Raw genomic sequence first — 14,269 nt, 5'->3', positions numbered from 1 at the left:
TGCAAGTAATGCTACTCTGCCGCCTTCTTGCAGAGGTCATGTCAAAATACGCTTATTCCTGCAAGGAGTAAATAGCGTTTTTAAGACCTGATTTATCATTAAACAAATATTGTTAGAGTGTAGGTAGCTTGCCTCTGCTCTTGCTTGTAGTAAGGTTATGGTAAGGTCACTCTGTCAGTATCACTATTTCCTATTTTATATATTTTTCAGTTACAGTAGAATCAAGGCCAGCATTTTCTCAGGTATGCTTTCATGCAAAGTCACTGCAAGTACACGCATCCCATTTGGTGGTTTGATTAGCACTGCTGGCACAGAAGACTATACCATGCCCTTTTGCTCCTTTGGTGCCTAAAGCACTGTGAAATCCTTGTGTTTGAGCCTGACTTTGTGGTGACTCTGTATGCTAGAAGGATACTAACGTGCGTCCATTTTGCAATGTCAAACTCTAAAAGATGCTCTGCAGCTGAGAAGGAAGACAAGCCAGTCTTTTGTTTAGTAGTCACCTTGTGAGGAATCTGCATCTTCACTGGTTTTTAGGGTTTCCACAACAGAAAGAGTTCATAATAGCTGCTGCTCTGTGGAGCAAATGGTTGATTTCTGCAGTGACTCAAAGTACGTTGTGTTCTGTGTAAGACTTTCCTGATACCCACTACCTGTCACACTTAGAGTACTGGTAAAGCACAAGGGAGAATTTGGGCTTTTATATAACCAAATTCAGAGTGGGTTTTTGTGTTCAACAGCTTTATTGTAGCCTACATAAATGTCAAAGGCAAATTACCAAACATTAGCAATTAGTTTTAATTTAGGATGTTAGTAATATATCGAAGGTTCATATTGAAAGTTCAGGGCATTATCTTTAAAATAAAAAAAAGAAAGGTGAATATAAAATGAGTATTTTGGGACACCTTAATTAAAACCTTGTTAATAATGAGGGTTTGCTAACACTTGTGAAGGGTGGGAAGCCTGAACCTGCCTTCTTGTCTGAGGTTCCTGCTCTGCTCAGTGATAGTTTCATGGACTCCTGTTCATGTTTCCCTTGTTTGCCATTTTCTTAGGGCATACATAAAACTCATGAAAACTCTATGGGTTAGATTTGTTTGTTTGCATCTTTTTCAAGGGAAACTAATACATTCATTTGTATGCAGGTATCAAACTGGTTTGCCAATGCAAGACGTCGCCTGAAGAATACTGTCAGGCAACCAGATCTTAGCTGGGCTTTACGAATAAAACTGTACAACAAATATGTTCAAGGAAATGCTGAACGACTCAGCGTGAGCAGCGATGACTCATGCTCTGAAGGTTTGTTGGTGCTCTTATTATCAATTTTAAACCGATTAAAATATATTTAGAAAGTATCAGATACCCTAAGTTAGCTCTGATTTCTCACAAAACGCCCTCAGTGGATCCGCTTTTACTTTTTGTGAATTAGGTGCCATTTTTGGCTCCCATCTACTAGGCAGCCTTGCGAAGCGGGATTGTGTAGGTTAATCGGGGTGACAGTCTGGTTGCATGTTATTTGCCTGTTTCGTATAGCATTGTTACTAGAAAGATAACTGTTAGTTCATTAGATTCTACAAGCCTATTCCTTTAATCTGCATTAAAGGAAAAAATTGATTACATTTGTTGGTTTAAGGAAACGAGAAATCTCCTGACTGTTACTTTCCCTGATGGAAGGGCTATAGCAATATCACATCATTAACAAGAGGATCTGATTAACAAGAGAATCTGATTAACTTCAGTGGGGCTTATTATATGGTAAACTGAATATTACAGTTATTTATTTTATGTATTTTACCAGCAAATGTTTTCCTTAAAAGGTGCACTGAAATTCTCTTTCTTATCCAAATTAACAAATGCAGGAATTTTTTAAATAGCACCCTATATTTTTTAATAAAACATTTGTATTACTTATGCCTGTGGGTACTTTTTTTAGTTGGTTGTGACATGGAGATACGTTGGCAGGAACAAATGCTACAGAACATTGTCAGAAATCTCTATGTGAATTTATAGAAGAATATGTTTCAATTTGTACTCAGTTTCAATTCTCTTTGTTCCAATTTCAGTTTGTACTCACATTTCTTTGGTATGCACTTCCCCTTAAAAGATTGGTTGCAGGACAATTAAAAGAGTACAGTTTAAGCAAATATGCTTAAATATTCTGTAGCATTCAGGAGAACCAATTTCAAGTTATGATAGTAAGAATTCAGCTTATTCACACAGATTTTTAAATGTTTATCATTGATTTAGGGCACTTCTCAGTTTTTTTCTACCTGCCTTGTGTTGCTCATGAACAAATTAGACTCAGAGACTGTTTTTTACAGTTAATTAATTTGGAATAGCTGGAACATCTGAGAACCCTGGGAACTACTGTGAGCAATGTGTGAACAGAAGAAAATTAAAATCATTGTCTAATGCTGAAGTCTAAGGTTATTGGCTAGTTTTAGTTATATTTATAGAATTTTAAAGCACGTAGAGAAAGCCTCTTGTTAAATATTAGGTATTTGATGTATTACTGTATCTTTGTTCTTTTGTTTTCAGATGGAGAAAATCCTCCAAGAAACCATATGAATGAAGGGGGATATAACAAACCAGTTCATCACACTGTGATTAAAACTGAAAGTTCAGTAATAAAAACAGGAGTGAGACCAGAAACAAGTGCCAATGAGGATTACGTGTCACCCCCCAAATACAAAAGCAGCTTATTGAATCGTTACCTAAATGACTCATTGAGACATGTCATGGCTACTAATGCAGCTATGATGGAAAAAACAAGGCAAAGGAATCACTCTGGTTCATTTAGTTCCAATGAATTTGAGGAAGAATTGGTGTCTCCGTCATCATCCGAAACAGAAGGCAATTTTGTCTACCGGACAGGTAAGGGATTCTTTCTGCATCATTCCTAATACAGCCAGCTTTGGTGAATGGTGTCACCTGGAATGAGTGTCACCTGATTGTGCCTTTTATGAGAGTGGATAGCTCCTGTCCACCCTCTTGTATGAGAGTAGATCACTCCTGTCCATCCTCTCGTATGAGAGTGGATAGCTCCTGTCTACCCTTTCATTCACTGGAGAAGTTCTACCTGAAGTATTGAAGTTAGATGCTGTTATTGACTGCTAATGAAGCTGATTTGCTTCTTGAATGGAGCTATGGGGCTGATTTTTGAAATGACACTTACAGGCCGTTTTTGTCAGCACCAAAACAAGCCTAAAGAAGGAGAAAACTCTTGAGCATTCTATTACAATAAGGGAGGACTAGAGGAGGACTAAAGTACTCCATGGCCCCAGCTGGGAGGAAGAGGAGGGCTTTGAAATTTCAAGGTGGCTCTTTGTGGCACTTACATGAGCTATATGTCCCCCAATGGAGTGCACGTGAACACCTTCCCCTGTTGTACAGCATCGTTTCTGTCCTCAGAGTGCCTTCTCTGGTGCGTGGCCCTTTGCTGCTCATGCATCTCTTAGGAATACATGGATTAGTTTAGACCAATTTCTGCATCACTCTCCAGACACAGTGCACTGAGCTAAGGGGCCACAGACTTGGCCATTAAATATCTTGGCTTAAGGTTTTTTTGAAGGGTTACACAAAATTTATTATTTTAATCTTATCAATAAAAACATAAAAGCATGATTTATATCATCTGCTGTGTTACCAGTCAGAGGAAGGCACATGGGACTGCCTGGTTCATGCTAGTGAATTGCTGTAAATCAGGGCAAGATCAGGACTTGCTCAGGTCCCTGTGGGGCAGGGAGTACTGGAAGGCTCCTCTTGTGAAGCTTGTTCTGTATTTCTTTGGAGATGTAAGGCAAAGGCTGTTCCCTTATCTTTGAAAAAAATGAGGTTTTGCATCCCAGACTCTGGAGGTCTCTGCCAGCGTCTCAGGGTTTCCACCCATCGCAGCAGCGCTTTGTGTTGTCCTGGGGCCGTTCTCCGGGGTTTATTCTGCCAGGGACCACCCTGCGGGCAGCATCGCTTTTGGGATGGTTGAACATTGACGAAAAGTACTGGAGGGCTTTGCACTAAAGTTAATACAGATTTAGATGCTGTACTTGGTTCCCCGTGGCTTCCCTGGCAGGCAGGTTTGGGTGCCCCTCGCCTTTGCAACCTCTCAAGTTTGCAGCCTTTGCCCTCTCTTTCCTGACACATTGCATGTGATTTTTTTGTCCCTGTGGTGGGGCCACAAGGATTTTGGGAGGCTGAATGCTCTGGTGAGCGTAGGAGGACGTTGGTGCATGCAGGTTGTCAGGGGATGACCAAGGGAGGAGTGGGGCCCCTGTAGAGATATGGGATCTTGTGGGGAGCCAGAATAGTGCATGCACGATGAATAAGTTTATAAATTAACTCTCTCTGTTCATTTAGCTTTTTTTTTGCAACATACCAAATGCATTTGGTCCACATTATGGGCGTATTGTCTGCCAAGTTTTATTTTTAAGTGAAAAGTTACTCAAGAACAGATGCAGCAGCTCAGATATGTAAACTTCTGTTTTTCTGTTCTTTTATACCATAACTTAAAAACGGACACAATGTCTTTTTAAAAATTGTAATAAATTTGCTACTGGATTAAGTTCTTCTTGCCAAGTTTCAAGCTGCACTGAAAAATATGGTCTTTAATGAGAAGGCTGAGACAGGCACACTGTAACTGTGTGAGTTCACAAGCTGGGCTGGAATGCCTAAAAAACAGTATATTTGTCCTTAAAGTCTATAACTGACATTCCTGGAACTCCTCTTGAGCTCATATTTAAGTCAGTTCTTAAATATCATTGTTAACTTTTTGAAGTGCTATGGCCTTTGATGAGAACACACCAACAGCTCTCAGGATATAGTTTTATTCTTTTTACACTTCCAAAGCAGACAAGCAGTAGCCTGCTGATAGAAAGAAAAAGATCATGTGCACACACTATATCATTTGGTATATCCTTCCTATATATGTGTGCGCATTCAGGAAATAATAGGAACAAATAGGCTTTTTTTCAGCTACAAGATTACAGTCCCATTAAGGATTTTCTGATGATGTTATAACATGCAGGAATTGAGCCCTTCATGAACAAAGCAGATATTTTCAAGTTGTCATCCATTCACAAAATATATTTACAAATAGATGAAATTATCCAAATGATTGTTAGACAGGAAGAGATAAATAAGGACTTTTTTTTTTTTTTTTTTTTTTTTGGTCTTTTCTCTGTAATTTGAATACCCGGGATGGCAGTTCTCAGTGCAGTTGTATAGCAGACCTGTATCTGTGTTCTCAAAAATAGCTGCAATCCATTTTGGTTAAGCAAAATAAGAGGGTCTGGCTGACTGTACCACTCATACCTTCCTGAAACCAGCAAGTGTATTTTTCAGTGAGAGATCACCACTTATAAGGAGCTCTCCACTGCAGTTTTTTAAGTGAAACAGCTAATTTTTAACACAGAGGGGTTGAAGCAGAATTGCAAGTCCCTACTAGATGTTTTAGTTTATGAAGATATTTTGAGTAGTATTTCAAAAAGCACAGAGTGAAAACTGATTGACATTTTATTTTTGAGAAACGTTTGGCAAGGTTGCTGTGCTCCTAAGAGCAGGCAGTCATTGGTGTTGAAGCAAATTCTTTATTGTGCTTCCCTGGAAAAGCAACTTTTTGTAGCAGATCGTGAGTAGAAAGCTTACTCACCGCGTCTGGTTCATGTTACGGGCCAGACCCTGATTTCAGGTACGTCAGTGTGCCTGGGGTCAGTGTGGCCACGTGTGTCTCGACAGCCCACGCCAGCTTAACAGGGTACGAGTGCAGTGTCCAGTGACAAAACCAAGAAATTGCAGTTTAAAGTTTATAAGGAAAACGGGTTGTACAGTTTCCCATTTCAGTCATTAACATGCTTATAAACACGGGACCATATGCTACTCCAGCTTCATGCAACTGGGAAATCCCGTGTAAAGATCAAGGACAGGCTATATAACCGACTGTCAGGAGAGCGGCCTCGCTTTATACCTCTGCACGATTATTGCGAGCTCGTGGGAAGCAGCTTTAGTGCCGGGCCGGGAGCGGCAAACCCCGAGCCGGGTCCCTCCCAAGTGCGGTGCCCGCGCAGCCGCCTGCCCCGGCCGCTCCGTCCCGCTCTGGCTGCCGCGGGAGGTGGTGCGGCCGGCCGGCACGGGGAGAACGGAGCCGCCGGGAAAGAGTGCGACCGTGCTCGGATATGTCACATATGTAAGCGTGTCTGCCGTAAGCTGATATGCTTATGTGTGTAACGTGACATACGCGAATGTGTTCACTGAAGGCAGAAAATTTCAGTTTGGATTAATCCTAGTGCAGGTATAATATATAAATATATATAATTGGTCAAATATGTGTCTTAAACTGACCACTGAAAGGCTTGGTTCAGTGTTTTTGTTTAGTTAAAAATCCATGTTGGAGAACAAGTTTTCATTAACTCCTTGGCATGCTGTCATTCACAGCAGGTTCTCTGTGTGACAGGAATAACTAAAACCAGACTTGCCTATCTGTATTTGTTGTACAAATGCACGCAGAAACAACAGTCCGACTGCAACAAGCACTCCAGAAATCTATAAGGAAAAGATCTAATAATGTTTATAGTGAGGCTGGACATAAATCTAAAGCGGCAACGTCAGTCTTTGGTTTACGGATCACTAAAATGCTGACTTTTTCTGTAATCACGCTGCAGTGCTCTGCGAGTACCCTATCATCAGTCACCTGCAGGAACAAAATATTCTGCATCGTTATAGCACAAGGAAATGAAAAATCCCAACTTTCTGGGATATAGCTGTCTGGTGAGCTGCGTTTGGTGAACGAAAGCAAAAACTAAAATGAGAGAGAGAGAGATGAAATAGCAGGACAGGGAGTTTTCTAACTTTTTTCTGTAGGCAGATTTTCAGTGATTTCACTTTATATGTTACTTAGCACAGTAGAAAAGCCAGAATAAATAAAAATAGTGAGGAAACTGAAGACTTGCAGGCCTGGAAAGGAGGGTGGCTTTTAAAAAAACTCTTGAATGACTGGTTGATTTTTGAAGATGTTTGATCTCTATTTTTAGACGTTTATACTCAGGAGTGTGCTCTGTTTCTGATGTTTTCATTACTACTGCTTTTTTCTTTCCTCTCACCTTCCTTCCTTTCTTTCATTTGGATCCTGCAAAGTTTGTGATTTATAAAGCATGATCCTGGGTCATTTATTGCAGCACGCTGAGCACCTCTGATGACACCCTCAGCACACTGCAGGATCAGGCTCACATTCATACGGAGCACTTAAATGTAAGGGTATAGCCATGCACATAAGTACTATAGAGAGACACATGCAAGCTGCAGAACAGTGCTGTGATTTTGTGTGGTCCTTGCCAACTTTTCCTCACAATTTAACATTTTTAGAAATTAACATGTAATTTAAAAACGAGCTATAAAATTTAAAAGCATAATACGAACACAATGGAACCTGTTTTCAGAAACAACTCAAGGGACCCGCAAAAACCACTAGTACCAGTGACTTTTGCAAGTTTGATCTAAACGGTGCTGGAGACCTTGGGGATACTTTAAAATAAATGGTAACCTGGGAGAGCTGAAGGAGGTCCTTGTTGCAGATCCTAATGTCATCCAGAAGTGAAATGGAAAAGGGGAATGTCAAGTACAGTATTAAATGCACACAGCAGCATAACTGCGATTTGAAGGTTACACAGTTAAGATCATATTTCTGCAGGAATTTTATTATTACATGACCTGATTCGTCAACAGTGAAATAGCATGGAATTGAGAATTGAGGAGAGGATTGCGTTTAATTTGCTGTTCTGGTTTTTTTTCTAAAGAAAGATTAAAAGGAAATGGCTTTACTACAGGGACAGTGTCAGGTTTAATATACCACATGTGATAGCCCAAACTTGAGAATTTTAAAGATCCTGCCCACTCCCCACTAGTTAAGTCGGTTGTTCACTTTTTGCGTTTCTTTCAGTTTGAACAGCAAAAATCAAATAAGCTGGTTTTTAATTCCCTTTAGTTTCTCGGTTTCTCAGTATTTGAGCTGCAAAGGGGAATGGGTCGGGATTATTTCTACGTGACCCTGGAAAACAGTGCTTCATCAAAACTGAATCTTTTTTGTGGAAAGGTAGCAGTTTCAACCTCTCTCAGGAGGGGGAATGGAGGAAGAGAGCGCTGGGTGGGCTGGGAGCATTGACGGCACCGTGGGCAGAGCACCCTCCCAAAAGCCTGGGCACCCAGGGGCTGCCAGTGGGCAGGGGAGAGCTTTGCCTGGAGCCAGCCCCACCGGGAGGGGAAGCGGCGCTCCTGGCAGTGTTAGCTTTTCTGAGCCATTTCTCTCCACTCCCTGCTTTTAATGGTCAGTTTTGTGGGAAAAGAGAGTGCTTGTTTTCTCACAGGTGCTGGGTGCAAACACTGTGCATCCTTGTTTTATCTGTTTGTTTTCAGATGCAAATGGCTGTGAATATTTTGGGCCTTTTTTTTTTTTTTAAACTCTAAATATTAAAGATTCTGGAGATTGGGCTATGTGCGGGTCAGATGTGCTTCTAATAGCAGCATGTTCGTGGATATAATTCGAGTATAATTGCTGTGGAGACCCCACGGAGCAGAGGAGGTGCGTGTGCCCCTCTGCTGGTTTTGCTTCTGTTGATGTCATGGCAAATTTTCTGCGTACTTCAGTAAAAACTAGCTCGAGCCAGTTGTTTGGCCGCAGAGGATTTTCTTCAAGTCAGCTTGCTTCAGGGCAGCACGTCTCAGGACTCCTGACAGCTTTATCATCGCAGAGAATGAGATGTTCTTGCATGAATGATTTGAAATGGAAAAGATGACAACATCTGACCAAAAAATCAGAGAGACCAAAAAAATCAGGGGATCAGCCATGTTTCCATGGCCACAGGTTGCTGCTGCCCGTGCCGGTATAGCAGCCCGCCTCTGTTTCTCCGAGACCATTAAAATTTCCCCAATGCAAATATTCGCAGCAGCGGCCAAAAAAGCAGCAGACCCCTGCGCTTGCCCAAGACCTCTCTCAGACACAGCAGGAAAAATGTATGGTGCTGTCACCGATCACTAACAACTATATATTTTAATACTCCTCTTTAGAGTTAGCCAATGCTCCAGGCCTCAGCAAGGGCTGTTCCCTGGCAAGCCTCGGGCCTCGTTCATTTAGTGAAGGTGTGTGTTCAAAGAGAAAGAAATATTTATCCCCATTTTCCCATTGTTCAAAACGTCTTTAGAATTATGCTTGGTCTTAAAACCTGGGGCCAGCCCAAATGTGAATGTTTCAGGAAATTATGTGCATGGAAAAGCACATGATCATAAATCAGACTGTTTTCCAGTTTTAGCTGTAGACTGCATGGCTAGTAATGAATATAATAGGGAAATTAGTAAGAAAATTAGCAGTTAATTTAAGAAGAATTTAAAGAGTGTGTGAAACTACAGCTTGGGAAAACTGATTTAGTGAAATGGATGTGATTCCTTCTCTTCTTCCACTGCCTAAGCAGGACTTTCCCCGGTAGCCAAATTTCTGTGCAGATATTTTACAGCAGAAACGTCAGGCTTCCATGCTGCCTTGCAGCGTGTGTCAGCTGGCTTGGCTTTTGCACCGATTCAGGGGATCCTCAGCCTTGCAAACGCCAGCCGGCTGGAGCCACTGCCACTGCAAGGGGTTGCATGCGTTGCAAAAGGAAGCACTACTCAAACGAGGAGGGCGGAAGGGGGTTCGGGGGGAGATAACGAGATGAGGTAATGGGGAAATGCACCAGTTCGAGTGGAAGAGCAGAAAGCCCTGGGTGCTGCAGGGGGCAGGAGCGCGGGTTTGCATCCCCTGGGTCGTCCCTGTAGCCTGGCCGCCCTGCGCTGTGTTGGTGTGCATGCAGAGGGACCCTGCCACTGTGGCTTTCCCCTGATAGCTTCTGGGGGCACGAAGGAGGGTACGTCTGCTCTTTCCCCTACCTGGGAAACCCGGCAGCAAAATGTGATTATCAGCTGTTTGTGCCAAGGAGGGGATGTAGGCCAAGGAACATGAAAAATATGGCATGATTTTAAACATGAAAGAGAGAAAAAGAGGAGCAAAATGCAAGAGTGTTTGCAAAGACAGAAACGCAGAGATGTGTGCTGTCACTCCATCAGGAGTGGCTTTGAAATTGCACACTTAACTTTATATATCACTGACTGGAAAGTGCCTTTGAGTGCAAAGTCGTGGCTGGAGGCAGATCACCCTGGTGCTGGGTTGTGAGCAAAGACTTGTGCAGGCTGTGACGCCGAAATGTGCCTGTTCTGCTCCTTGGGGCTCACGTGGGTCTCCAGCTGGCTCTGCCCCTGCACCGAGACATCTGCCCATGGCACCTGCATGGAGAAAAATGAGAAATTACAGGGACAAAAACCTTCCTTTTTGCCCAGTGAATTACTTTTATGTATGAAATCTGTCATCTCCTTCACGAGTAACCGCTGTCTTTGGTGACACTTACTAACACGCTAATCTATGTGCAGTGCAGCAAAGTGTGACCAGGAGGGGACGGGGTGCAGGAAAGTCAGGCGTAGGCAGGACGGGGTAGTAGCAGGAGCGGGACGAGGGCTGGACTTTTCACATTCCGGGGCAGTAAATTTAAAGGAATGGCAAGGCCATAAAAGTTTCACTTCTTTCTGGAAAAACGTCTGAATTGAAACTTCATACCTGGTGTGGGGTTCCTGCGTGTCCCAGGCTCCTTCCGCTGCTGGGGAGAAATAACACGACTTTGGGTGACGTCCTGGTAGATTCTGCTTGTAGGGCGGACTGTCCCCCACGCAGTGTTACGGTGCTGCTGTTCATGTTGCTGTAGTTAAGGCTGTATCTGTGTTTCCATTAGAACCCTTTTAATCCACAAATTTATGACCCAGCTGTAAAAATTCAATCCAGACTGAAACTTGGCATGGGCAGTGTTCGTTCTCCCATCTGTCGAAGGGATTTAAGCAGGTACATCCCGGTAATAACCATTCAAGTTAGGCTTGTAAATTTGGAGCATGATGACTGCTGAATAAAACTGTGAGCTTCTCAGTAGTCCTGGAGTTTGAAATATTTTATGCCCGTGTTGAGACTAGTGAAAAGCAGCTTGTTTGTATTCAGTCATATAGCTGTAAATAAAGAAAATGTTTTGGATTTTTCTGCGTTTGCTTACATGCACAAGAACATGCATTTTCCTTACCATGGCAATATTTTGATGTGGGTGGCAAACGCTTGAAACTCTGCAGGGTTGCTCCAAAGCAGGGTTTGATCATTCCCAGGTAGCGTAAGAAATTATATTCACGCTGGTACGAACGGTAGAATTTATCTATTGATCATAATAGAAAAAAAATAGGGAAATAAGAAGACTGGATTGTTTTCTTTTGAGTGGGATTTTTGATTGGATTCTTCTTAAAATATCTCTAAAAGTGATTCAGTATTGAACTGCAAAATTAGTTTTATTCACCATCACTTCCTCCCATTTTAATTTTCTTTTCTAAAAAGCTACACACTGAACGTGCCTGACCAGATAGACTAGTAATCTTATCTGATCCAGCAAATCCTATTTCCCTTTGCAGGTTTGTGGTTTTTGAAAGTCATTCTGTAACTTAAAAAAACTCCTTTATGTGTTTAACTGAAATTTTTTAGGTCATTTGTCCATAATGTGAATACCAGAAACATAATGATGAAAGCAGTTTAGCAAGACCAGACTTCTGATCTTCCATGTGTATTCACAAAGAAACTTTCAGGAGGGTTTTGGCACAGTTTGAGAAGTGGATTGAAGGGGGAACCTGGAATCTCTATGTGGACTAACATTAGGCTGTGGATGAGTTTATACCCCGCCACTTGGAAGACTCCTTGATTGTATTCAGAAAACGTGGGGAACCTATGGGTATTGTTTGTGTATGAGATTTTTGCCATCCTGATGGAGGAAGGGGAGGGCTCATGAAAACACCTGTTCTGGAAAAACATCCCTTCATCTGTAAAGTTCAGTTTCTAATTTCTGATTATCCAGAAACAGAGAAGCAGAGTTGGATTCTGTTTTATTTAATCCACTTCACTCCGAACTTTAAAAATTGGGTATGAGATACAAGGGGTAGATGTGAAAATTATTGGTGATTACTAAAGTCCGTTTGAGGTCTTTTATGCTTTGTGGCATTAAATTGGCATCAGATAGCCACTTTAGTTCTGTTAAAGGACAAATATGTCCTAACAGTCAAAGCACACAGAAGGCTTGTATAATATAAGGGAGTTTTATGTGAGGTACAAAAAAAGGAACAGGAGTTTAAAGCAGGAAAGTAAGTTGGAGAAGTAAACTGCATTGTAGAAAATCTGGAAAAAGTAAAAACAATTCAAACAGAGAGAGATCAGATAAACAGCTAGAGCTGGAACAGCTGAAAAGAAACACACAAAAATAGGTAAAGTGAAATTCCAACAAGCCATGAAATGTGTTTTCCTTAATTTTTCACAGTGGCCTTGAAACCTGATGTTGGAGGCTCTATCTCTGTTCTTTCACTGATGGCCAGAAGTTGAGGTTATGATGACCAGATCGTTTGGTATGGCACTGACATTTCAAGTTAAAAGGGATTGCCAAGACTCTCAGTTATGACACTAAAATATACCGCTATTTCTAGGGCCAATTTTCAGTCCCTCCCTCATGCCTCCACATTGATTTAGGCAACAGATGCATTAAAAGCAAAGCAACATTCAAAATAATCCCTTAGCTGAAGCTGGGGGAAGGCTGGCTAGTGGGCTGTAGCCAAAATTCCTTAAATGTTACAATGTTTTACATTTCTAAATGTAAAAACTTTCTTTCCAATGTGAGGTACCAGCCAAATGTCTTAGTTACGGTATCTCAGAGTAAAAACTGGCATATGGCCTTGTGGTCATTTGTGGGTATTGACAGATTTACACTGTCGAAGATCAAGTTAAATGTTGTCGGTTTCTCCATCTCCCCTTTACTTTTTCAGGCTTTTTTTCTCTCAGTTACTATTTGTCAACTTAAATCCAGTTTGCTGGAAAAATGAAGGCTCTTCACGACCTGGCTCTTCAGGAGCAAATTGCCTCAAATTCTTTCTGCTAGCCAAGGTATTTTGTAATGCATTGCAAAACAGCAGCAGGATTGCTCTCCTTGCACTAGATGTACTTTGTGGGCTAGACACTGTGGGCCGTTTTAATGAGATCTTAGTGTGCTGGAGAATTTGTCTCAGCCGTTGACTTCAGGGAGACTTTCATCCGAGGTCCCTGCTCTTCTAATTGCTCTTCCTACCCCAAGGAGCAGGGTCTGGATTTGCCCCATTGTGGGCTAAGCCATGGGGAGCCTGGACCGGCAGCTGCTCAGGGAGCAGGTCCTGGAGCTGGTGTGCAAATTACGTGGTCTGCTCCCAACTATTTATGACAGCTTTGCACAGGAGTGGTGGATTGCCCATTACACAGACACACTAAAATTCATTGTCCTGCTTTTCTCCCTCTCATGTTGTTTAGCTGGTGTAGCTGTTGGTTACTGCATCGCTAATTCGTTTCCCCTGGATTGTCTTCAAATAGGAGCTTTCTCCAGAAGGCAACGGCCTTTGTTCCTTTATCAGGGAAAGCTCTGGGTGGCCGTGGCACTGTTTGTGCCGGCAGCAAAAGCAGTGTCAGCAAGAGCCCAGTGTAGCCTGTGAGACTGAGGTTAGCTGGGGGAGCACGGGTGCTGGGTGAAGCCTGGGGCCCTTCCCTGTCCACAATGTCAGAATCGCAATTGTTACGGGCTTCCTAATTATTGAAGTAGTACTGGATGTTTAGAGACGCTTTTTGAAGTGGGGAGAACCCAAAAAAGCTGTCCTGCTCTGGCCAGCTCCAGAGATGGTAGTGGTGTTTGTAAACCATACAATCTTTCATATATATACATATATACACACACACATATATTTCCTCAGTGCTCTGTTATGATGATGATATCTGTGGAATTCAAGCCTGCTGCATTGCTGGTTTGCTGTGCTTACTCCTTCAGCTCAGCTGTGCAGTAGTTAACCATGGTAGTGAACTTTGCAAAGATAGAGGAAAAGAGGCTGCCAACTGTATTATCCATAATTGATGAGATATCTCCCTTTCAAATCCCATGCTTCACTGAGGTGCTTACTCCAGCTTGCCCAGCAAAGGCGAAAATCCTATTCATGGAAGTCAGCAGAGAAGACAAGGCTGACCTGCAGGTATTGATCCCAGTGATCCTTTGTTTTATGCAAAGGCCTTTTTTTGCTGGCTAAACCAAAGTAAAGAAATGCTTATTTAAACATTTTAAATCAATAAAAACGGCAGACGTCTTTAGAAGCCTGTTTTCCTTTTAGTACTGTCTCCCAG

At 42.1% G+C, this 14,269-nt stretch overlaps 1 protein-coding gene across 1 annotated transcript in view; it reads left to right on the top strand.

Annotated features, from left to right (window-relative positions):
* The window catches only part of MKX (mohawk homeobox), a 46,050-nt gene that overhangs the window by 8,238 nt on the left and 23,543 nt on the right, over positions 1-14,269 (top strand). Inside the window, exons 3-4 of the mRNA XM_050892013.1 lie at positions 1,146-1,299; positions 2,539-2,874. Of these exons, the coding sequence (XP_050747970.1) occupies positions 1,146-1,299; positions 2,539-2,874 (490 nt within the window). The remainder of the gene's footprint in view (positions 1-1,145; positions 1,300-2,538; positions 2,875-14,269) is intronic.

The sequence above is a fragment of the Gymnogyps californianus genome, chromosome 2, assembly GCF_018139145.2.
Source record: "Gymnogyps californianus isolate 813 chromosome 2, ASM1813914v2, whole genome shotgun sequence".
Lineage (NCBI taxonomy): Eukaryota > Metazoa > Chordata > Aves > Accipitriformes > Cathartidae > Gymnogyps > Gymnogyps californianus.
The sequence above is the reverse complement of the archived record's forward strand: the minus strand, read 5'-3'. Positions and strand labels throughout refer to the sequence as shown.